This window comes from Phyllopteryx taeniolatus, chromosome 3, assembly GCF_024500385.1.
Source record: "Phyllopteryx taeniolatus isolate TA_2022b chromosome 3, UOR_Ptae_1.2, whole genome shotgun sequence".
NCBI classification, from domain to species: domain Eukaryota; kingdom Metazoa; phylum Chordata; class Actinopteri; order Syngnathiformes; family Syngnathidae; genus Phyllopteryx; species Phyllopteryx taeniolatus.
Window position 1 is genome coordinate 22,142,233 of NC_084504.1, and position 25,988 is coordinate 22,168,220.

Below are 25,988 nucleotides of genomic sequence, written 5' to 3' on the forward strand. Positions count from 1 at the left end.
ATTTACTGTACTCTCCATCCGCAGGATTACTGAGAAAATAAGGCAGACGGATCATCTACACAAATTATTCCAAGACATATGAGGATATGTTATTGGGATAATTGCCTCTGATGTACTGCGTATATGAACAAACATGCCACTATTATCATTATGACAGTGCTAAAAATGACGTTGATGGCTCGTATCCAGATTTGGGAGTGAGTGAATGATAATTGCTGATGCGTGATGGCTGCCCACTTCTCCTCAGGGATAGAATATGTGTATAAAAATGAGCTACGTGTTATGGAAAATGTACAGTATTGCTAGCAGAAAGTGAAAGTGCATCCATTTTCAATACTGCTTATCTCGTGCGAAAGGCAACTTGAATAAAAGATAAATAGGTGAAGGGTAAAAATACAAGTGGGATGTATCCTGGTAGTCAGCCAACTCAAAGACCTAAAATCTGGATTCTGTAGTCCTGCTCTTGTGGTATCTGGGTCTGATGATCAGGATTACTTTTTCTTTTTTTAAAATACTGGGCACAGCAGTCTGCAATGCAGCGTTAATTTCAGATTAGTCTCACTATGTTTGTCCATTTAGCGTACACACAGGAAGAGTTGTCTTCAGTTGAGACCACAGACGATCATCTGTTTTTTTGTTTATCAAGTCACCTGTATGTGTGTAAAACAAACACACACACACATCTAGAAAGATGAATGGAGGAAGTGATTCCCTGCTCTAAGTGCCAATAGATGCCAGTTGGATGGTAGCCCTTTGTCATCTTTCATTAATGTCCACTCCATCATCCATCGGCCTTCTGTGGTTTATAAACAATATCTGTCAATAACTAGCACATCTTAACCAAATTGAGTACGGCACCTTCCATCTCTCTTGTGGCTGAGCATATACTGTATAAGCAGTGTGTCTCTCTGGAACGAGCAACATTATCATACAGGACATACAAACAGAGTGTACTCACTCATACACAATGATTGTATCGGTCTGCAATGGGAGATAAACACAAAGCCTCAAATTTGCTCAGCCACGGCTGTAAAACAATAGAGAACTCAGTACATTTTGTTTGCGCACTTTAGTCTACTACTGCTATAACTCACCTAAAATGATGCATACATTATGCAAATCAGATTCCACTTATTTTTAAGACTAATCTTAAATCGCTTTGTTAGTCATGCAAAGTAGAGAGAGAAAAAATGAGCGATTGGCCATACTGCACTTAGATGAATGTTTGACGAGTTCGAAATTTTGATTGGCTTCAACTGCAACCTCACACTGTTGACGCACCGTTACGACAGATTAAGACACATAATAAGGGAAGCACATTTTATTTTAAACTTTGATATGCGCTTCAGTGGTCCATATCCACAGACCAATTAAATGTGTTCTTCCTGATCTACATAAGTTAAGTGGAACAATGCTGACCTGAATGTACATACTCAATGAGCAGCCAAGTCAGTCTAGCTAGTCAACTAGCCCGTTAGCTCGCTAGCCCGCTATCTTGCTAATTTCCACATGCTTGTAGCACAGTAATGGGTCAAGTGTTACAACAGTGTCAAATCGACACAAAGTGTCATAATGTTACAGGGCTCGAAGTGCCCTAAAATTTTTGCTTGAGTTTACAACCTCTATAAATACACAGCTACCCATAAAGTTAAGGAATAAACTTGTTTTCTTAAACAATACTCTGTTTATTCCAATTTACAGTAATCAATTTTGACTGGGTACAATGATTACTTTATGTCTTCCAATTACCCAGGTGAACTGAAGTCATGCATAACATTTAGTTGTATTTTAATGGAAAGTGGTAAAACAAACGGTGTCCATTACTAAACATCTCTTTAAAATGGGTTTGATGTTTTCTGCTTCATTTAGCATTATCAGAAGCCTGACATAGAAATGGTGAATGTGCAATGTGAAGGGGGGTGGGGGGGAAGAGTCGCTAATTTTTGGAACATGATATATGCAGTGTTCTATACTTGCTATACAGGAAATAAAAATCACAAACATCTCAGCCTGCTATAAATGCATGGAGGAATGGAGCTGCTCTCACTATATTTGCAAAATAGCTGGAAACAGTAGTCAAACCTGTGAGCAAAAAAGTGCTCTAGAAATAACAGTTCAGTATGTACAAGAAGGGTTCTTTTTGCAAAAAGAAGATTGTTGTTTGCTCAACCTAATTTAAAGAACGATTTGAAAACAAATCACATAAACCCTTTGAAACGCTCAGAGGTATGACTGGTACAGGCCTCAACAATGCTGGACTGTTTACACTGTTATTAGTAATAGATGCCTCTTTATATTTGCTTTGCAGGATGATATCCTCCTGTTAGTCACATGGTGGTCCTCATCCACACTGACGATGAGAGGCAAAGCCACTAAATCCTTTACTGCAGGGGCATAAAAGCACAGAGGAGAGTGCCAAAAAACTATGGTTAACAATCAGTTAATTATTTCATACCGCTGTCATTGGAAGACAATAATCTTTATCAGATTTGGTGGAAGTGGGATGATTGTTTATAAAATCCATCCATCCATCCATCCATTTTCTGAGCCGCTTCTCCTCACTAGGGTCGCGGGCGTGCTGGAGCCTATCGCAGCTGTCATCGGGCAGGAGGCGGGGTACACCCTTAACCGGTTGCCAGCCAATCGCAGGGCACATACAAACAAGCAACCATTCGCACTCACAGTCATGCCTATGGGCAATTTAGAGTCTCCAATTAATGCCTGTTTTTGGGATGTGGGAGGAAACCGGAGTGCCCGGAGAAAATTGTTTATAAAATAAAACTGATATTTGTTTTATATAGTTGGGTAGGGCGGCATGGTAGTCGACAAGTTATCACATCCCCCTCACAGTTCTGAGGTCCCGGGTTCAAATCCAGCCTCCCCTGTGTTGAGTTTGCATGTTCTCCTTGTTTCTGCTTGGGTTTTCTCCGGGTATTCCGGTTTCCTACCACATTACAAAAACATTCATGGTAGGTTAATTGAAGACTCTAAATTATCTGTAGGTGTGAATGTGAGTGTGACTGTTTGTATCTTTATATGTGCCGTGCGATTGGCTGGCGACCAGTTCGGTTCGGAAAATGGATGGATAGTTGGGTATTTTCTCATTGAAACTTGGTTGGATATTGGATAATGGAGAGATATTTGGGAGAGTGACACTCTGTCAAGCCACAGAACAGTACTGAGCTTGGTCTTCAGTCTTGAGTTGATTAAAAATATAATGAAATGCCGTGCAATACTGTTCCACTCCAGTCCTGTGAGTGGTAGTAATGTGTATTTAGGGCAGGTAATTTCACTAAACGTCCTTTATCGACCATAGGGAAAATTAAGAAAATCGTTTTATTTCAAGGTACAGTATACCGTATATTTACACGGTAAACTGATATCAACGGTGTCTGACATCCAACTACGTACATATGTTGCGCACTTAAGAATGAGTTTGATGTTTTAATGTAATGTGAATCTGAGTATTCTTTTGTATCAACATGCCAAATTGATTCCAAATGATTCACATTTTTTAATATCTGTTTTAATAAATATTTGGATGTATGAATCCCCCTTCCTGGAGCCATCACCATATCTTGGTGGAGGGATATGTGTGTCCCAATGATCCTAGGAGCTAATTTGTCCAGGGCCTTGTGCTCCTGGCAGGGTCAACCATGGCAAAAAGGTCTTAGGTGATGGACCAGACAAAGCACAGCTCAAAGACCCCTTATGATGAGGAAAATATTTGGACCTCTGAATTTTTTATTTATTTATTTGTTTTGCTTGGAAGAGGTATTTAAGCTCAGCAATAACCAATTACAGCCTACAAGTGAAGTTTGTCTTTAAACATGCAAGCAATCTTCTTCCACTAATGAATGCAATGTTTACCATTTTCCCAGTGTAGCTTTTAAAAAAAAGCACATTACTCTTCACAACTGTAGGGGAAGCCCTGCTTCAAAACCCAAACAAAACAATTTCTCTTCTGTAGTTTCTTGCTTTAATTGTTCCCAACTTTTGCTGTGATCTATATATCCATTGATTTATTTAACCAGCGTTTATGTCATATGCAGGCTTCATTTTCCAAATCATAAAACAGTTAAAGACTTAATTTAATGGGGATCCAACAGCGTCAGGTTGCTTATTACAACTTGTATATGTATACTAAGCGATGGTCAGCTCTGCTTCCTGACCTGACTTTAGTCATTAACAGGTTATTAGCATAAATCAACAAACCAGTGTGTAATCACATCACCTAAATCAATAAAAATTTGGGGGGTGGGGCTAAGCGTTTCAAAAACAATTTGTCTTGCAATGAGGCAAGGGATGGAAAGTGATTTTTCATGAGTGTAGTTACATAGCAAAAGTCAAAGCATATTTGTTGCGTGCTTATTTCCAGCGGATTCATTTGTAGAAGTGTGCACCCTGTGTCGTGTCCATGGCCTGGGCTCCTATGCAGCACTTCCTGTTCCCTTTCATGTGCCAAAAATTGGTCTCTCACACACGCATGCCCACTGACACTCACACACAGAGCGTGGAAATTCATATTTGTATGGACAACAAACAACCGTTTGCAATCTCATCACGGTTCTTTTTAATTCTTTTAATCAGCCTCACACTCCAACAAACACATAGAGAGCTCACTTGAGAAAATCTTATTAAAAGGTTCGAGGCGAGATTGATGTTGAGTTGATTGCTGTGGATCAACTGATGAGCAGAGCATGACTAATGCTGAAAATGGCAGTCTGTACAAGAAAAATCCTGAGATACTTTGATGAATGTTTTTTCTTTTGGGGGGGGGGGGGGGGGAGGCGTTGGCGGGGGGGGGTGAATTTGTGCACTGCTTCCGGTCACACAAATACAGTATTGATATGGGCTGCTGTACTGTATATGAGTATGTGTGTGTGTGTATGTCCATGTGTGTTAATGCAGCCGTGTCAGTCATCTGTTGATCTATTTTGTTGTTGCGCATTGATCGTGTGTTAATGTTTCCTCTGCGTATGAGGGGGTGTCTGACATTTCCATGATGGCTTAGCTAAAAAAAATCCACAGCCTTTCTTGGAAGTCTCTCACACAACTGCAGAACAAAACACCCCCTTTTAAAAAAAAATTGTGTTGAACAACAAAGACGTCAACTGTAGTTTTCATGTTTGTTTCATAATCTGTGTGCTTTCCATCAGATGATTTGGAGTTGCATCATAATTTTGATCAAATCTACCAGTGGTACTGTTGACCATGCAACAACAATGCAGTTTCACACTGGAGCACTAAGCAATTCTGAGGAAAAGAAAACTGTGGTTATAGTTAAGTGACCCCTCCTTGAGCCGTCACCTTATCGTGGTGGAGGGGCTTGTTTGTCCCAATGAGCCTAGGAGCTAAATTGTCTGGGGCTTCACGCCCCTGGTAGGGTCACCCATGGCAAGCAGGTCCTAGGTGAGGGACCAGACAAGGCATGGCTCCAAAAACCCCTATGATGAATAAAACAAATAGATGTAGGTTTCCCTTTTCTGGACACGGTCACCGGGGCCGCCCTCTGGAGCCAAGCCTGGAGGTGGGGCTCGGCCTGGTGGCCGGGCCTGCACCCATGGGGCCCGGCCGGGCATAGCCCGAAAGGGTAACGTGGGACCCCCTTCCCATGGACTCACCACCTGTGGGAGGAGCCATAGGGGTCGGGTGCAGTGTGAGCTGGGCGGTGGTCGAAGGCGGGGACCTTGGTTATCCGATCCCCAGCTACAAAAGCTGGCTCAAGGGACGTGGAATGTCACCTCTCTGGCAGGGAAGGAGCCCGAGTTCAAGTGTGAGGTTGAGAAGTTCCCATTAGATATAGTCGGGCCCGCCTCCACACATGGCTTGGGCTCTGGTACCAGTCCTCTTGAGAGGGGTTGGACTCTCTTCCACTCTGGAGTTGCCCACGGTGAGAGGCGGTTGGCAGGTGAAGGCATACTTATTGCCACCCGGCTCGGCGCCTGTACATTGGGGTTCACCCCGGTGAACGAGAGGGTAGCCTCCCTCTGCCTTAGGGTGGGGGGATGGGTCCTGACTGTTGTTTGTGCCTATGCACCAAGCAGCAGTTCAGAGTACCCACCCTTTTTGGAGTCTTTGGAGGAGGTGCTGGAGTGGACTCCCACTGGGGACTCCATCGTTCTGCTGGGGGACTTCAATTCTCACGTGGGTAACGACAGTGAGACCTTGAAGGGCGTGATTGGGAGGAACAGCCCCCCCGATCAGAACCCGAGTGGTGTTCTGTTATTGGACTTCTGTGCTCATCACGGATTGTCCATAACGAACACCAGGTTCAAGCATAAGGGTGTCCACACGTGACCTTGGCACCAGGAAACCCTAAGTCACAGTTCGATGATCGACTTTGTGGTCGTGTCATCGGACTTGCGGCCGCATGTATTGGACACTCTGGTGAAGAGAAAGTCGGCGCTGTCAACAGATCACCACATAGTGGTGTGTTGGCTCCGATGGTGGGGAAGATGGCGTTCCGACCTGGCAGGCCCAAACGTATTGTGAGGGTCTGCTGGGAATGTCTGGCCAAATCCCCTGTCAGAAGGAGTTTCAACTCCCACCTCTGGCAGAACTTCACCCACGTCTCGGGGGAGGTGGAGGACATTAAGTCCGAGTGGACCATGTTCCACGCCTCCATTGCTGAAGCGGCCGACCAGAGCTGTGGCCGTAAGGTCGTCGGTGCCTGTAGTGGCAGCAATCCCTGAACCCGTTGGTGGACACCAGCGGTGAGGGATGCCGTCAAGCTGAAGAAAGAGTCCTCTCGGGCGTTTTTGGCCTGTGGGACTCCTGAGGCAGCTGATGGGTACCGGCTGGCCAAGCGGAATGCAGCTTTGGTGGTCGCTGAGGCAAAAACCCGGACATGGGAGGAGTTCGGTGAGGCCATAGAGAAAGACTTCTGGAAGGCTTCGAGGAAATTCTTCGACCGTGTCCCTCGGGAAGTCTTGTGGGGGGTGCTACTATGGGGTACCGAACCCCCTGATAAGGGCTGTTCGGTCCCTGTACGAGTTTGGTCCGCATTGCTGGCAGTAAGTCGGACTCATTTCCAGTGAGGGTTGGACTTATTTTATTTGCTATATGTACTGTAGCTCAGAATTAAGTTTTCGTGTTTGCTTGGTTACTGCAGTTCAAAGATGTATGTAACCCATGCGTTATTTGTTTAACGTAACTCAATTGTTTTTCTTTTTTTTGTCTTTTTGGTGGGGGTTGGGAGGTAGTTTGGGAAATGGCTCCGGTTGGATTATTTACCTTACAATTGTGACATTATGCAGCAGCTCACCCCCCACAGATATGATGAGATTCCGTAAAATGATGGAAGGAGACACCCACAGTCAGGCAATTATGGTATTCTTCGCAAATATTCAAAGCTGTCAAGTATCGAGCCAAAACTTATTTCGACTGTCAAATGAGTTTCCCTCCATGCAAATGAGCTTCTTCATCATCGTCTTCCTCTAATGCGGTGCTGGTGTGACAGAGCTCATCATCAAGACGGACAGACTAGGAGTTCATCTTTACATCGCTACAGTATACCCTTAGCTCAGTGAGCATCTAAGGTATTAATTCCAACACAAGTGTGTTTAACTTTTCCTTTGGCTTTTTGTGTGTTTTTGGCATGCCACCACAGAACGGTATTGAAGGCAAAGTACAAAGGTCCAACTAATCGCAGGCCACATACCAAACAACAATTCACTCTGACATTAACACCTGTGGACAATGTAGAGTTTCCAATGAACCTTACATCCATGTTTTTGGAATGTAACCTCCACACAGGAAGGCCAGAGCAGAGTTTTGAACCTCACAACCGGGAAGCAGATGATTTAACCACTATTCCACCGCACACATTACATTACATTACGTTATTTCCAGTGGGAAAAAAAACTTTTTGACATTAGAACAACTTGGGAGTCAACCATGGTCCCAAAACTGATTGTGTTCTACGGCACTACCAGTATGTCAGTGCATAAGAAAGATAAAAGCTTGAGATACAGGCTGGAAAAAAAAACATGCTGTTTCATTAACAGAAGTGAAAGACGCACTGATAATAGGATAAAGGTGGTGAATGACTTGTAGAGGCAAAGTTTAAAGACTTGCTTAGCCCGCAGGGGTTTCAACATGCATTACTGCATACAAATGTTGTATTGTAAACTTACAGGATATGAGCTTTTGAGATAACAACCCAAGCGAGAACAATTGCTGCCGATGGCGAGTAAGATACCAGCACTGACCATTCACAATAAACAAGTGTTTATGTTCTTTCACATGCAACCAATCAGAGTAATCGTAAATGCGGAGCCTTTTGAAAATAAATAAATAAATAAAGCGTTTTTATCACAGACTTTACAAAGCCAAAGTGCTTTTAAATAACTTCACCTTCCGTACCTCCTTTTTTGGTTTGTCATTCTCCTCCTGCTTCTTGGGTGGTTTTTTTTTTTGTTTGTTTTGGGGTTTTTTTTTACCGGAAGAAAAAGAATGAAGAAAAATCTAACCAACGTTATAATGTGGACGAGAGCCGAACATCTATATTCGCCCTGAGCATTGCTATTGGATATGCTATCTGTGAAGGATTTGTCTTTGTTGCTGGACATTTTTCGTGTGTTTATCTCGTATCGACTTGCATGCGCACACAGTAGCACGCATCTGGAGGAACCTACAATTGCATCTCGTGTGCATAAGAAAGCTAATGATTGTGTGTGTGTGTGTCTGTGTGTGTGTGTGATGTTTGCTGGGCTCCCTCCATCCTCTCCTAAGGCTCCGCTGCCACACACCTGCCTTGTTTTATATTCCAATGTTGGCAAGAGAGTAAGCAGCTTAGGGACACGGCCTCCGTATGAATGTACAACACGGAAAACATCCACACACCAACTTGGCTCAGATAACTTATGCGTTCACATCCTCGAGTCATGCCACAGCTGTGAATATGGAAATGAAGGTGACTGCCAATACGTAGTTATGTGTGTGGGTGGGTTTGAATGTGGGTGGGGGGGAATAATAGTGTGGGGGGCAAAGCAAAGACAAGTGACAAATCCCCAAACCATCCGTTGACATATAGTGGCTATAAATAGTCTGCACACCCCTGTTTAAAATACCAAGTTTTTGTGACGTAAAAAAAATGAGACCAAGAAAAATCATATCAAAACTTTTTCCACCATCAAAGTGATTTAGAACCTAAAAAAAAGAAAAAGAAAACCTCAAGCGGGAAAGCAAAAATAAATGAGATAATGTGGTTGCACAAGTCTTAAAACTGGGATCTGACTGTGTTACGAATGACAAAAATCACATTCAAACTCATGTTAAATGGTCGTCAGTGCACACATGCTACCATTTAAAGTGTCTCTGATTAACCCCAAATATAGATCAGCTGTTGCAGTAGGCTTTTCCTGACGTTTTTGTAATCGCATTTTACAGCACGTGCGGCACGGCTATACTGTATGGCAGGATGTCCGGGCTCTCCCTTAGAGATACGGTGAGAAGCTCGGTAATCCGGGAGGGGCTCACAGTAGAGCCGCTGCTCCTCCACATTGAGAGGAGCTAGATGAGGTGCGCTGCTAACTGAGCTGACGTCTGACGAGATTTTCTGAGGTCTCGTGTGAGATCTCTTTTATTTATTTATTAAATTTAGACTTTTGAGGCATATTTTTCGAGTACATTTTGGTTGGAGAGCAGCCTGCGCCCTATCCAATATGTGCTGTATTTGCTCTGGGGGTCTATGTTTGTAGATTGTAAATCTTCCTCACAACAAGTGGCCTTGCAAAATGCAATGTGACCAGGACAAGAATTCAGTTCATCTCAATGCCTGACGTGTCTTTTATTTATTCCAATTATTTGGAGCCATGCAATTATAACACTTGTAAATTAGAAATATAATAATTCACAGTTCTAAGGTTTGGGGTTTGAATCTTAGCTCGGTCCTTCCTGTGTGGAGTTTGCATGTTCTCTCCATGTTTGCGTGGATTCTCACCAGATATTCCGGCTTCCTCCCACATTCCAAAAATTTGCCCTTTCGCTGAAGACTCTAAAATTGTCCATATGTCCATAGATGTGAGTGTGAATGGTTATGTGCCCTGCGATTGACTGGCGACAAATCCCCGGGATCTGTGTTACGAATGACAAAAATCACATTCAAACTCATGTTAAACTCATTCAAAGTCAGTTGGGATAGGCTCCAGCTCACCCACAATCGTAATAGGACAATGGATGGATAATTTTTTTACATTGAATGTGTATAATATTGTTGTTTTTTTTTTAAATCATGATGCGAGATATCTGCAAGAGTTTTACAATTTCAACTGCAAAAAAGTTAATATTTGTTATCTTGAAAAAAAAATCCTTAATTTTGCTTTAATGTACAACCCCGTTTCCAATGAAGTTGGGACGTGTTAAAGATAAATAAAAACAGAATACAATGATTTGCAAGTCATGTTCCACCTATACACTACAAAGACAAGATATTGAATGTTCAAACTGATAAACTTGTTTAAGCAAATAATCATTGACTTAGAATTTTATGGCTGCAACACATTCCAAAAAAGCTGGCACAGGTGGCAAAAAAGACTGAGAAAGTTGAGGAATGCTAATCAAACACCTGTTTGGAACATCCCACAGGTGAACAGGCTAATTGGGAACAGGTGGGTGCCATGATTGGGTATAAAAGGAGCTTCCCTGAATTGCTCAGTCATTCACAAGCAAAGATGGGGTGAGGTTCACCTCTTTGTGAAGAAGTACGTGAGAAAATAGTCCAACAGTTTAAGGACAATGTTCCTCAACATACAATTGCAAGGAATTTAGGGATTTCATCTTCTACGGTCCATAATATCATCAAAAGTTTCAGAGAATCTGGAGAAATCACTGCATGTAAGTGGCAAGGCCAAAAACCAACATTGAATGCCCGTGACCTTCGATCCCTCAGGTGGCACTGCATCAAAAACCGACATCAATGTGTCAAGGATATCACCACATGGGCTCAGGAACACTTCCGAAAACCAATGTCAGTAAATACAGTTCGGCGCTACATCCCTAAGTGCAACTTGAAACTCTACTATGCAAAGCAAAAGCCATTTATCAACAACACCCAGAAACGCCGCCGGCTTCTCTGGGCCTGAGCTCATCTAAGATGGACTGATGCAAAATTGAAAAGCGTTCTGTGGTCCGACGAGTCCACATTTGAAATTGTTTTTGGAAATTTTGGATGTCAAAGAGGAAAAGAACCATTCGTACTGTTATGGACACAAAGTTCAAAAGCCAGCATCTGATGGTATGGGGCTGTGTAACTTACACATCTGTGAAGGCACCATTAATCCTGAAAGGTACATACAGGTTTTGGAGAAACATATGCTGCCATCCAAGCGACGTCTTCTTCATGGACGCCCCTGCTTATTTCAGCAAGAAAATGCCAAACCACATTCTGCACGTGTTACAACAGCGTGGCTTCATAGTAAAAGAGTGCGGGTACTCGACTGGCCTGCCTGCAGTCCACACCTGTCTCCCATTGAAAATGTGTGGCGCATTATAAAGCGTAAAATACGACAACGGAGCTGAAGCTGTACATCAAGCAAGAATGGGAAAGAATTCCACCTACAAAGCTTCAACAATCAGTGTCCTCAGTTCCCAAACGTTTATTGAATGTTGTTAAAACAAAAGGTGAGGTAACACAGTGCTAAACATGACCCTGTCCCACGTTTTTGGAACGTGTTGCAGCCATAAAATTCAAAGTTAATGATTATTTGCTAAAAACAAGTTTATCAGTTTGAACATTAAATATCTTGTCTTTGTAGTGGATTCAATTAAATATAGGTCGAACATGATTTGCAAATCATTGTATTCTGTTTTTATTTATGTTTAACACAACGTCCCAACTTCATTGGAATTGGGGTTGTATGAAAAATAATGAGAAACTGAAATTACGAGCTGTACAGTGGTGTACAATGGCGCTCAGGGGAGCGCTGACCTCTGCAAAGGTTTAACAATCCTAATTTGAATCAGCACTCAGAGCCTTTTCCTGCATATGCATGAATTTTGTCATCAAGACTCATTTAGTATTGACTTGAAAAGTGAGTAAAATGTAAATTAAAAAGTCCTTATCTCACTCTGTTAATAAACAATGCATTATTCATGGGGCAGCACGTAGGGAAGTGGTTAGAACATCTGCCTCACAGTTGTGAGGTTCTGGGTTCGAATCTCGGCGCGAGCCTTCCTGTGTGGAGTTTGCATGTTGTCCGAATGCTTGTGTGGGTTTTCTCTGGGTACTCCGGTTTCCTTCCACATTCCAAAAACATCTACGTCAGGTTTATTCAATGCTGGTCTAAATTGTCCATGGGTGTGAATGTGAATGGTTGTTTGTCTATATGTGCCCTGCAACTGACTGGTGACCAGGTCAGGGTGTACCCCGCCCCTTGCCCAAAGTCAACTGTGATGGGCTCCAGCTCACCCAAATGAAGATAAGTGCTATAAAAATGAATGGTTGGAATATTACTCTTCCACCAAGTTTAGTCATTGGGTACTTTTTGTGTAATCATGGTGACAATTAAGCAAAACATGATGCAAACGTTCCTGCTCTGATCCCTATTTACTGTAATGTTCAAAATAATGAAGCATAAAAGACACCAGGGAACGTCTCATGCGTTTTCCAAGTAACTTTATTTTTTAACAGGAAGTTGGAGGGTGGAGGTGGGGATCATCACAGATGAAGGACTGACAGCTCCAAAAGCACCGACTATGCATCCTGGGGAAGCACAGCAGGGGGAAGATACACAACAGGTGCTTTCCAGTGAAAAGATTTGGATTAGTGCACCTGTCGCCCTCAAGCCATAACTTTAACTTTTTTTTTTTTAACTAAGAAAAGTAGCAACCTCACCACAAAAAGCGCAGAATGGAGGTGGGTAGAGCAGGTGAGCATCAACTAATTTTTATACAAAAGCAGCTATGAAAGCATGACGTCTAGAGTTGTTTGGGTTCTGGTAAGAATGCAACTCACAAACGTTTAATTGGACACAGCTCTTGTTCTGGGTCATTTTCATCAGCATTTTTGGAGTACAAATGTTCATAAAGCATTACTTCCTGTTACTCTTGCTGATTTTTGTCCTGACATTTCTGCCAAATGTGCTTATATCACTATTAAAAATGATGATAGATGGTCATGTATGGGGCATTTTATGCACATAAAAGTCATATTTTTTCATATACTGTGGCAGCATCACACAAAAGCCACCATTTACTTTTTAAAATCAATAAGGCTCTTGCTCATTAGAAAGTAATACAATATTTTTTACCCTCGCACCAATCTGATATCGTTTGACCCTCGGAATAAAAGCACTCCAATGGAACAATAAATAGAGAGAAAACACCCAGTAGTTTAAAATAAATAGTAGAGTCTTATATCGTTACCTCCCATCACATAAACACACACACACAGACACACACACACAGTAAATATGACTGAAGTAAAACAACATGGGAACCATATATCAATGCGACAGGCCAAGCCTCTTTGGTCCCTTCAGGGTGGTCAGAGGAAGAGTGCCTTCTCAATACGCAATCAAACACACACACACTTGAAAATGGCTCTCAATACGCTGACATAAATCTGAATTTCACAAATATAAAAGAAGCAGTCACATGACAAGCAAAGTGTCTCTATGCTTCACTCTTATAGATCATTAGAGCACACACACACACACACACACACACACATACACATTGTCAGCAGAATTAGACAATGTGTCGCTGACAGCCCTTGTCCCATTGAGTCAATAAGCCTGTGTGCTTTTTAAAACACACATGTTCTGTCAAGGAAACGGCCAAACCTCCGTCTCTTGGCAGGAAAGAAAATGAGAGAGTGCAAGAGAGATAACTTGTGCCTCAACAAAACAAACAAACAAACAAAAAAAGTCACCGCTCCACTGCAGGTGAAACGAGTGACTCAGGCAAACGGGCCTCGGAATAATCCAAGTTGGGTGACATTATACATAAACCTCACTGCAGTGTGCGTATGTCCTCTTAATCATTTGTTTAAATGTTTACCTACTCACTTATCACTGATGGGCTGCATAAAATGAAAAGTAATGTGCATAAATCAGCATATGAACCTCCCATGACATGGTATGACTAACCTCGTTAGAGAGGCTTACTGTCGGAGAGATTGCTGTCGGATTTAAAGCATTAAAGTCATTGCTTTATTGTTATATATTTATCTCGTGACTCTTGTGAAAATGCTAAAATTGCACTCAAAAAAAGAAAAAAAACACACACAACCTGAGTGTCCACAATGACCCGCAGGCAGCTGAGAGCTGAGGCATCTGACACGTTTGACGCAAACGTGTTAGTGTGGCTTTAATTGTAAAGGCCCCTTTCATCTGTGTCATCGCATTTTCGATCGCCAGATGCCTCTTGTTGTTGCTCTTTTGGATAGGAATCAGGGAGCGCATGTTTGGCCTGCAGCTGGACAGATTAAGACTGCAAGAAATCACCACTAACCTTGTGTGCTTCTTGTGCTCTGTGCTGATGTACAAAAGGGCCCAGGGCTTGTTTGAATCTAAGGTCAGTTTCTTCATGGTTACCTTTTTTCCTTCCTCAATAACCTTACAGTCCTTAATAACTACAAATAAATAAATAACCATATTTATTTGTATATATATATATATATAGTGGGTTTAACTTGTGTGGCCTCCCTGATTTGGGCCCCCTTGTTCCCACCATTCAGTTAGTGCGATATGGTACATTTGCTTCGGATTGGTCCACGTTATTAGTGTAGTCTATAGTCAGGCCTGAAATTTACCTAGCCTGTAAATTAAGCCTATTGTGTAAAAATGCTGATTCTGGATTTCAAAGTCTAAAATGTCAAGTAACGCATTCTATGACTGTATTGAAGAAATTTGGAATTTTACGTCCATGACTCATAATATTAATAATACAGCCCTTTGAAAGTTGTCAGTGTTATTTGCCTCATTGGTTTGTGTGGTTACCAATTTGTAGGCTGTAAATGCTAAAAGAAAGTACCCTTGGTGCTTCTGCACAGAATCTTTTTGAAAGCCATCCTAAAGTCTTTGTTGAAGATAGTGTAAATGACCGGGTTGAGGGAGGAGTTGCAGTAACCGATCCAGAAGAAGAACTTAAAAAGTGGGTCGGGGATGGCGCAGGTTTCGGGGCACACTGCCTGGAGCGAGTAGGAGAAGAAGAATGGGAACCAGCACACCACGAAGACCCCAATGACCACGGCTAGCACGAAGGTGAAGCGTTTCTCTCTGTTGACCATGGCTTTGCGCCTAGCTGCCCCAGGGTTGTTGTCGATTTTGGACTTTCTCCCTGGCACCAGCCGCGCCCCCTTTGAAGTGGCGATCATGTTCCTGTAGCGCTTGATGGAACCCGGGGAGTGGATGCCCCCTCCTGCGGGTGACCCCGGCATACTGGCGCTGCCCCGGCCCCCTCCGTTGCTGGCCTCACTGTCTGTGCTGGAGCTGTCGCCGTTGTTGTTGTCGGATTTGCTTTGTTTTTGCCCCTTAAACTTCTTGCCTCCCCCTTTAGTCTTGGTTGGGGCCAGCTGAGGTGTGGAGGGGGTGGCAGGGGGCGCATGCAGAGAGGTATCTATGGGGCTGGTGACTCGGCTCATTGCTGGAGATGGGGGTGGAGGTTGGAGATTATTAGGGTTGGGGTCCTGGGAGGGTTCTGCCTGCCCTCCCGAAGGGGAGGGGGTAATGGCGAGGGTAGGGGGTCTGGCTTTGGATGTTTTCTTGGGGGAAGACATTTTTTCATCATCTTCCTTACCGTTGGCTTGTAGTTGCCGCTTGAGCTGACTCGGCGTGGCGGCACTGGCTCCATCCTTGCGTGGCTCCCCCGGGGGGCACCGTGTTCGCTGCTTGGCGATTTGGTAGATTCTTACGTAGACCAGGATCATGATGAGGCACGGGGCGAAGAAGGAGCCAATGGTGGAGTAGAGAATGTACCAGCGCTCGTCGTTAAGCTGACACTGAGGCCCCCTCTCGCTCGCGAGGTCGCCCACCTCGCTCTTGTTGAGGGACAGCAGCGGGGGGAAGGAGATGATGGCGGAAATGAGCCACACAACCACGATGGCGGCTTTGATGCGTCTGGGAGTCCGCTGGCGACCGTAGGTGACCCTGGAGATGGACAGGTAGCGGTCCAGAGAGATAGCGCACAGGTGTACAATCGAGGAGGTGCAAAAGAGCACATCCAGGGCCAGGTAAATCTCACACCACAGAGACTTGAAGTACCAGTAGCCCAGAAGTTCATTGGCCAGAGAGAAGGGGATAATGAGTGTGGCCACCAAGATGTCCGCCGCGGCCAGCGAAACCAGGAAGAGGTTCTGCGGCCCTCGCAGCGAGTGGCTGGTCAGCACAGCGATGATCACCATGATGTTCCCCACGATGGTGAAGACCACCATCAGTGTTATGGCAGTGGCGAAGGCCGCCGTGGCTTCAGGGGAGTACGGCGCCAGCTTGAGGACGCTCTGGTTGCAGGGGACGGAGGCACTGCTCACATTCCGGTCGCTCAGTTCCAGGGAGCAGCTGCCCTCCGGGACCGAGGCCATGCTTTGGTCTCTTCTCCTGGAGTCTCTACAGACAAAAATATAGTACGTGCCCTCTTTGAATTTATGTTTAGGGCATGTCCAATGAAAACGTGCTCTAAATGTGTTGGAAATACACATGCTTTTTATTCAACAGTAACTAATGTTGTCTCTTCATTGACACTACTAATGACTTTTCTTAGTTATTTTTTTTTTTCAAATATAGTAATATACGCTTAAATATTACGCTTGGAGATACATGCTGTTTATTCAACAGTGAGTAATTTCTCTTTCTTTCTTAGTAATATTTATAGATACATGCTTTTCATTTAACAGCAACCTTACAATTACTGTCTCCAATTAAATTTTATTTGTTTTCACCTCAAAACATTTAGAGATGCATGTTTTTTACTGGACAGCAATTGTTTCTGCCTCTCTGACGCACACAATTAATTGTAATTTATGATGTTTACCTCTGCTGTTGTCGTCTGTTGTTTTCCTCACAATGTTAGCTCCCTCGCATCCTCCACGATGGGGCTTCCGAGTCCATTATAAGCTCACAAAACACGCATGGGTTTTGTTGCGTCAGGACATGGATCAGCAACTTTTAATTAGATAAGCTCTGACTCCATAAAATACTGATTTTCTCCCTGCTACATTTGACTGTTTTTCCCCCTCCCGTGCAACTAAAACTTTTCCAGCTCCTAAAATATTTCACTTGGTTAATTAAACATGTAGTCAGTTCTGAGTTATCTTCGTGCGTCCTTGCTCGCAGACACGTCTCATTAGGGAGCGCAACAGTTCATAAAAGGTCAATAAAGCTAATAATTTACACTATTTACAATCGTTCACACCAATATAAGTGAAGAACGGAATGACTAGTTTCCAGTTTAGTCCACTAACTTGATTTCTATTTGTGCGTCTGGAGCTTCAAAATGCGCAATCTTCACTGATGAAATCCCACAAAAAGGTCACATAAATTGGTCCTTGTCGCTCCTCTTCTTTTTGTTCCACCCACACCCAGCGCCAGTTCACACCACGACGAAGCGGCTACTGTGGCGCGCATCGTCAGCTTCTGAGGCACATCTTCACTCGCGAAGTGGACCTCAGCCCGGTTGCCTCCCATCTCTCTCTCTCCCTCTTGCGCGTCTTTTTCGAGCCGCTGACGTCACCGCGGAGCTGTGGGCGTCACGGGATCCTGACTCGCTCCCTGTCATCCTCCCCTCCTTGCTCTTGGCCTCTGTGGACTGGAGCAACTCACAGACCATTCAAAAGGACGATTCGGCCAATTAGCTGTGAATGGCCCCTTGCAAATATAAAGGAAGTTTATGCAAGTGTTAACATTGTAGTCAAATAAGGAAGAAATATGCTCAATGATCAGCGTATGGGTGTTTATTTGGTTTTGGGCACTTTTGATTTTCATCCATCCATCCATCTATCCATTTTCTACCGCTTATCCGAGGTCGGGTCGCGGGGGCAGTAGCTTTAGTAGGGATGCCCAGACTTCCCTCTCCCCAGCCACTTCATCCAGCTCTTCCGGGGGGATCCCGAGGCGCTCCCAGGCCAACCAAAAGATGTAGTCTCTCCAGCGTGTCCTGGGTCGTCCCCGGGGTCTCCTCCCGGTGGGACGTGCCCGGAACACCTCAACAGGGAGGCGTCCGGGAGGCAACCGAATCAGATGCCCCAGCCATCTCGTCTGGCTCCTCTCGATGTGGAGGAGCAGCGGCTCTACTCTGAGATCCTCCCGGATGACCGAGCTTCTCACCCTATCTCTAAGGGAGAGCCCGGACACCCTCCGGAGGAAATTCATTTCGGCCACTTGTATCCGGGATCTTGTTCTTGCGGTCATGACCCACAGCTCGTGACCATAGGTGAGGGTAAGAACGTAGATTGACCGGTAAATTGAGAGTTTCGCCTTTCGGCTTAGCTCCTTCTTTACCACAACGGACCGATACAAAGTCCGCATCACTGCAGACGCTGCACCGATCCGCCTGTCGATCTCCCGTTCCATTCTTCCCTCACTCGTGAACAAGACCCCAAGATACTTGAACTCCTCCACTTGGGGCAGGATCTCATCCCCGACGTGGAGAGGGCATGCCACCATTTTCTGACTGAGGACCATGGTCTCAGATTTGGAGGTGATGATTCTCATCCCAGCCGCTTCACACTCGGCTGCGAACTGCTACAGTGAGAGTTGGAGATCACGGCTTGATGAAGCCAACAGAACCACATCATCTGCAAAAAGCAGAGGTGCAATACTGAGGCCTCCAAACCGGAACCCCTCTATGCCTCGGCTGCGCCTTGAAATTCTGTCCATAAAAGTTATGAACAGAATTGGTGACAAAGGGCAGCCTTGGCGGAGTCCAACCCTCACCGGAAACAAGTCCGGCTTACTGCTGGATATGCGGACCAAACTCTGACTCTGGTCGTACAGGGACCGAACAGCCCATATCAGGGGGTTCGGTCCCCCCACAGGACTCCCCGAGAGACACAGTCAAACGCCTTCTCCAAGTCCACAAAACACATGTAGACTCCCATGCACCCTCGAGGACCCTGCCAGGGGTGTAGAGCTGGTCCACTGTTCTACGGCCAGGAAGAAAACCACACTGCTCTTCCTGAATCTGAGATTCGACTTCCCGCCGGACCCTCCTCTCCAGCACCCCTGAATAGACCTTATCAGGGACGCTGAGGAGTGTGATCCCCCTGTAGTTGGAACACACCCTCCGGTCCCCCTTCTTAAAAGCAGGGACCACCACCCCAGTATGCCAATCCAGAGGCACTGCTCCCGATGTCCACGCGATGTTGCAGAGGCGTGTCAACCAGGACAGCCCCACAACATCCAGAGCCTTTAGAAACTCTGGGCGAATCTCATCCACCCCCCCGGCCTTGCCACCGAGGAGCTTTTTAACCACCTCGGTGACCTCAACCCCAGAGGTAGGAGAGGCCGCCTCAGAGAACCCAGACTCTGGTTCCTCTTCGGAAGGCGTGTCGGTGGAATTGAGGAGGTCTGCGAAGTAGTCTTCCCACCGACTCACAACGTCCCAAGTCGAGGTCAGCAGCTCCCCATCCCCACTATACACAGTGTTTATGGTGCACTGCTTCCCCCTCCTGAGATGCCGGATGGTGGACCAGAATTTCCTCGAAGCCGTCCGGAAGTCTTTCTCCATGGCCTCACCGAACTCCTCCCATACCTGTGTTTTTGCTTCACCGACCACCAAAGCTGCATTCCGCTTGGCCAGCCAGTACCCATCAGCTGCCTGAGGAGTCTCACAGGCCAAAAAGGCCCGATAGGACTCCTTCTTCAGCTTGACGACCACCTTACGGCCACAGCTCTGGTTGGCCGCTTCAGCAATGGAGGCGCGGAACATGATCCACTCGGACTCGATGTCCCCCGCCTGCCCCGGAACATGAGCAAAGTTCTGTCGGAGGTGGGAGTTGTCCTTCTGACAGGGGATTCTGCCAGACGTTCCCAGCAGACCCTCACAATACGTTTGGGCCTGCCACGTCGGACCGGCATCTTCCCCCACCATCGGAGCCAACTCACCACCAGGTGGTGATCAGTTGGCAGCTCCGCCCCTCTCTTCACCCGAGTGTCCAAGACATGCGGCCGCAAGTCCGATGACACGACCACAAAGTTGATCATCGAACTGTGACCTAGGGAGTCCTGGTGTCAAGTGGACACCCTTATGCTTGAACATGGTGTTCGTTATGGACAATCCGTGATGAGCACAGAAGTCCAATAACAGAGCACCTCCCGGGTTCTGATTAGGGGCGGGATGGGCGTTCCTCCCAATCACGCCCTTCCAGGTCTCACTGTAATTTCCCACGTGAGCATTGAAGTCTCCCAGAAGAACGATGGAGTCCCCAGCGGGAGCGCTCTCTAGCACCCCATCCAAGGACTCCAAAAAGGGTGGGTACTCTGAACTGCTGTTTGGTGCATAGGCACAAACAACAGTCAGGACCCGTCCCCACCATCCGAAGGCGGAGGGAGGCTACCCTCTCGTCCACCAGGGTGAACCCCAAAGTACAGGCGCCTCTCACCGTGGGCAACTCCTGAGTGGAAGAGAGTCCAACCCCTCTCGAGAGGACTGGTACCAGAGCCCAAGCTGTGTGTGGAGGCGGGTCCGACTATATCTATTCAGAACATCTCAACCTCACACACTAGCTTGGGCTCCTTCCCTGCCAGAGAGGTGACATTCCACGTCCCTAGAGCCAGCTTCTGTAGCCGGGGTTCGGATCGCCAAGGTCGTTGCCTTCGGCCACCGCCCATCTGCACCCGACCCCTATGGCCTCTCCCACAGGTGGGGAGCCCATGGGAAGCTTTTGATTTTCGTTTTTCTCAAAAATAATATGTCACAAAAACTATATACCTTACCTTACCTTAATTGCCATCTTCCTGTGAGTCAGAATCTAAATATCCATCCTGGCTCCTCAGAACTATGAGGCAGACGCGCTAACCAGTCGGCCACCGTGCCGCTAATAATATATAATTAAATGTAATTTTAGCAATTTTGTCATATCAGAAGTGTGTGTATACAACCGGTAGCCCACATTAAACAGAAGCCAAGATGTAGCTCTCTGTTTCTAAAAGGTTGGTGACCCCTGCTCCCTTGGACGCTCCAGCTCCCTCCGCAGGTTTTCCATCAGGTTGTAGTCTGGAAACTGACAAGTTGGAAGGTAAGAAAGAGAGAACATCTGTGCTTTATCCACATGACGAGTTGACACCAAGAGAACCAGTAATTGGTTGATTGTGCACAACTATGTGCCACATTGGCACCAGCCAAAGTGTGGGAGCCACAATTCTGGCTGAGTTGAAAGGGATCAAATACTCTTTTCACTAAATTAAATGCACAATAGTTGATAACTTTTGATGTGTTTTTTTTAAAAACTTTTTTTTAACTGATATTCTGTCTGTTACTGTAATTAAAAAAACAACAATAAATAGAGACTGTTTATTTGTAAATGCGCAAACTTACAAATTCAGCAGGGGATCATACATAATTATTAATTTTCCTCACTGAAGATATTTAGAAAACCATCCATCCATCCATTTTCGATACCACATATGCGCATTAGGGCCACGGGGTGAGCTGGAGACTATCCCAGCTGACTTTGGGGTGAAAATGTATAATGTTTTTGTATCTCAACTGTAAAAGCATTTATGAGTGCTCCCTGTGAAAAGTGCTCTTTAAATACAGTTGATTTACTCACTATGGTCAATGTAGTCTTCAATAAACCTAACATGCATGTGTTTGGAGTGTGGAAGGAAACCGGAATACCTGGAAGAAGAAGAAAAACAAAACCCACACACACACACACACACACACACACACACACAGGGAGCGCATGCAACCTCCAAACAATCCCAGAACTGTGAGTCAGACATACGAGCCATTATTCCACCGTGCTGCTATAAAAAAAAAAAAAAGTAGTATTTTTTTTCGGAAATTTATGGCCTTCGGGGGAGTGATAAATTTACCCCGCTGCTGTTTGAAATTATTATTTGTGCTGTGATACCCTCAAAGGTACTCGACTTTTTCAGGAACTCACTATAGTGCCCTTTTGACACTTGAAAAAGTGAAAGAGTCAACTTCGGGTTGAATAATGAACCCTGTGAGGGGATCGTTGGTGTTTACTGTAACACAAGGGGGCACAATTGGACAACCCCATTTCAGTGCTAAACTATCGGTAGGTAATTGAAACGCGTTACCGGCAACCTTTATCGCCGCAAACGCACATAAGGCCCTTGTAGCGGTCTGTGTTCATGCATTTTCATCATGACTTGACTTCCGTTTAAATCTCTCTGCATTATGCACCCTGCAGCACGTCCTCCCCCATGTAAAAAAGCCCTTATGCCCCCCCCCCCCCCTCGCGGCATCCCTCGTGGCATGCTGCTTTTGCAGAGGTCAAGTACCTGATTGCACAGTCTGCTTGCGTCATGCCCCTTATATGAAATGGCGCTGGGGTTTGTGTTGTGCTGTTCCAGTGGATAGGTGGCCTCTGTGACATAAACACACACACACTCGGCAGCCTACGCAATCAAACACATGGCCTCACGGCTGGTCCGTGGGTAGGAGGTCCTGTTTGTTTGGTAATGCGCCCACTGTGCGCACATTATTCATTTAATTAAAGAAGAGTCCTCCTGTGGAATTACAGCTTGGGGGCATGAAGTAGGCACCCATAATGTTGATACATTTTGCCCCCATCCGTGTTACATATTCTAAATATAAAGGGAAACAAAATAAAGCTTTTAAGCCCTGGAGTGCTCTCCAATCAAGTAGTGTGTCAGTTTCTCATGGGCGGAATTGCAGCAAAATGTGTTATGCACGGGGGGATGATTCTCTATCGTGTAAAGGCATTAACTGACAAACATTTGCGTTTATATGGGAAACTGGTGCGCCATTGTAACAGTATTAGGAACGATCCAAGGTGACACAACCTTCTCAGTGTGTGCATGTGTTCAGAGTGTGAAGACCAACACTTTGGACGAATCCTTATTATTTACTGATACTAGGGATCCAGTACATTTTTGCCATACTGTGTAAACAAAAAAGGTGGTCACCAAATAAGACCAATTACTCACAGTGCAAACAAAATGACAGCATGACACATAAGAATGTAAAACACAAACATAACTAATACTTCTACTACGGGAACACAGCATACAGCATTACTTCGTGAGGACTCTGGTCATTCCTTCGGGAGCTCGCATGACTAGGATGTATTTTCAGAAAATCAGCCAAGGTGCCAAATTAGATGAGACACTTACCAATGCCATTGACACTTAATAATAATTTGGGGGAGAGGCAGATCGTTTCGGCCTGCTACGGGGTGCCGTTTGTAAAGCGGCTCGTCGAACCTCAGATTCAGGAGGAGCAGTGTGGTTTTCGTCCTGCCCGTAGAACAGTGGACCAGCTCTACACCCTTGGCAGGGTCCTCGAGGGTGCATGGTAGTTCGCCCAACCAGTCTACATGTGTTTTGTGGACTTGGAGAAGACGTTCGACCATGTCCCTTGGGGAGTTCTGTGGGGCGTGCTTCTGGAGTATGGGGTACCGAACCCCCGAAACGAGTTTCGTCCGCCTCGCCCTTAGAGATAGGGTGAGAAGCTCGGTCATCCGGGAGGAGCTCAGAGTTGAGCCGCTGCTCCTCCGCATTGAGAGGAGTCAGATGAGGTGGCTCGGGCATCTGATCTGAGGTGTTCCGGGCACGTCCCACCGGGAGGAGACACCGGGGACGAGACACGCTGGAGAGACTATGTCTCTCGGCTGGCCTGGGAACGCCTCGGAAAAGCTGGACGAAGTGGCTGGGGAGAGGGAAGGCTGGGCTTCCCTGCTGAGGCTGCTGCCCCCGCGATCTCGGATAAGCGGAGGAAAATGAATGAATGAATATATATACATAGGTCATGCTAACCTCCATTTTCATTTGAGGGTCCATTTAATTTATTCTGCGTCAGCCACGCCATTATTAATAATAACAATCATCATTGTCATCATCATATAGGATCCAATGTGAAAGCAGTCGTTACTATGCCCATACAAATACTGGAGAACACTTGCAATCGTTTACTTGAATTACACTCCCATATGCACGCACACACACCCACACATATGAGGTGTTGTTTGTAAAGCGGCTGGCTCTGAAAACAACAACATTTTGTCACATTTAGCTTCAAACTGTGTTTTAAAAAAAAAAACACTGAAAAAAGATTTCGAGAGTCACTTTTCTGCACATTTAGAAGAATATTTGTCAATTTTTTAGTTAAATCCAAATATTAAATGTTACACCTAAATCATAAATCAAAATGTTAAATTTAAATCTAAATATTAAATCTAAATGTTAAATGATTATCTAAATATAAATGTTAAAGCAAAATGTTTTGGGTGGAACTAAATATTTAGCTAAAATGCAAATCCAAACTGCCGACAGGTGGAAGTACTAAAATAAAACCTCAAGGTCAGAGTGTGTCTATAGTCCCATATAAAAACCATCTTATCTGGAGAAATGGACTCTTGGACACAGATTATAGTTATAATAACAACTTGAAATATATATATATATGGAACATTTACATTCAACATTTAGATGTATCATTTATCATTTAGATTTATATTTAACATTTAGATTTTACTTTTAACATTTAGATTTAACATTTGTATTTGGATATATATTTAACATTTTGATTTAATATTTATATTTGTATTTAACATTTAACATTTGGATATATATTTAACATTTAGATGTAATATTTATATTTATATTTAACATTTGGATTTATGATTTTGGTGTAACATTTAATATTTGGATTTAACTTTAAAGTTGACAAATATTGTTCTAAATGTGAGGAAAAGTGACTTGAATTTTTTTTACCAGTGTTTTTTGTTTTGTTTGTTTTTTTAAACAATGTTGAGAGCTAAATGTGACAAAATGTTAATATGCTAATATTTTCCGAGTGTGCGTGTATATGGGTGTGTAGTTCAAATAAACGATTGCAAGTGTTCTCCAGTATTTGTATGGGCATAGTAACAATTGCTTTCACGTTGGTTCGTATATGATGATGATGATGATGATGATGATGATGATGATTGTTATTATTATTAATAATGGCGTGGCTGACGCAGAAGAAATTAAATGTACCCTCAAATAAAAACGAAAGTGACCATGACCTTTTTCTGAACAAATGAAGCGCAAAGTGAATTTGCATTTCACGTCATTCTGATGTGCAGATGGTCAATGTGGTTGCCTGAATTATGAATGCATAAACATGTCACTTCCCCTGTTTTAATTTCAAGTAGGCGCCATATTTCATAAACAGTCTGACGGTGACATCTGGTGGGTGACTGTAGAGGATTATAAAAACTCTAAAATCAAAAGAGGTCGCTGTTTAGCTTTAAACCAATAAATCTGATCGTCACCCACTCGTCTTCTACTCAGTATTGTACGTGAACGTGTTATATTTTGCATTCCACCCTTTCGTTTGGAATGTACATTTCCAGTACATTTTGCTTCAGAATGCCTTCATCGTTTTGAGATTTCTTTACAGATTCAAGACACCCTGTGAAAGATTTACCAAAGCAGCCCCAGAACATAACTCAGCCTGCTGCTTGTTTCACAGTAGGTACAGTACAATGTTCTTTTTTTTGGACACGCAGCACAGGCAAAATTGTTGGTACCATTTTGTTAAAAAATGAAAACTGAAATAACTTGAAACCGATGAACATGCTTAAACGCATATTGACAAGCAACATTGCTTCAGGGACAATGCTCGTGTTGTTTGTTGTGGGATTTTTGTAATTATTATTATTTTTTAACAAAACGATTTTTTTCAAAGGTACCAAAGTCAAGGTACCTGGTACAATGAGCAGTCCTTTAAACTCCTGCCATCCACACTGATCCCTACTTTTATATACATTATACAGTGTGTATGAAATAAAAACAAGACTGAATGGGTTCTCCGGCACTTTTTTTTATTTGACCCCCCCCCCCCTC

General features: G+C 44.3%; 1 protein-coding gene across 1 annotated transcript; it reads right to left on the reverse strand.

Moving 5' to 3' along the window:
• Positions 1 to 12,602: 12,602 nt before the first annotated feature.
• On the reverse strand, positions 12,603 to 17,625 carry adra2b (adrenoceptor alpha 2B). Its single transcript, XM_061767633.1, has 2 exons — positions 16,975 to 17,625; positions 12,603 to 16,550 (listed from the first exon to the last, which is right to left on the reverse strand). The coding sequence occupies exon 2, from the start codon at positions 16,523 to 16,525 to the stop codon at positions 14,966 to 14,968; it is 1,560 nt and encodes a 519-aa protein (XP_061623617.1). The 5' UTR covers positions 16,526 to 16,550; positions 16,975 to 17,625; the 3' UTR covers positions 12,603 to 14,965.
• Between the last annotated feature and the right edge of the window lie 8,363 nt (positions 17,626 to 25,988).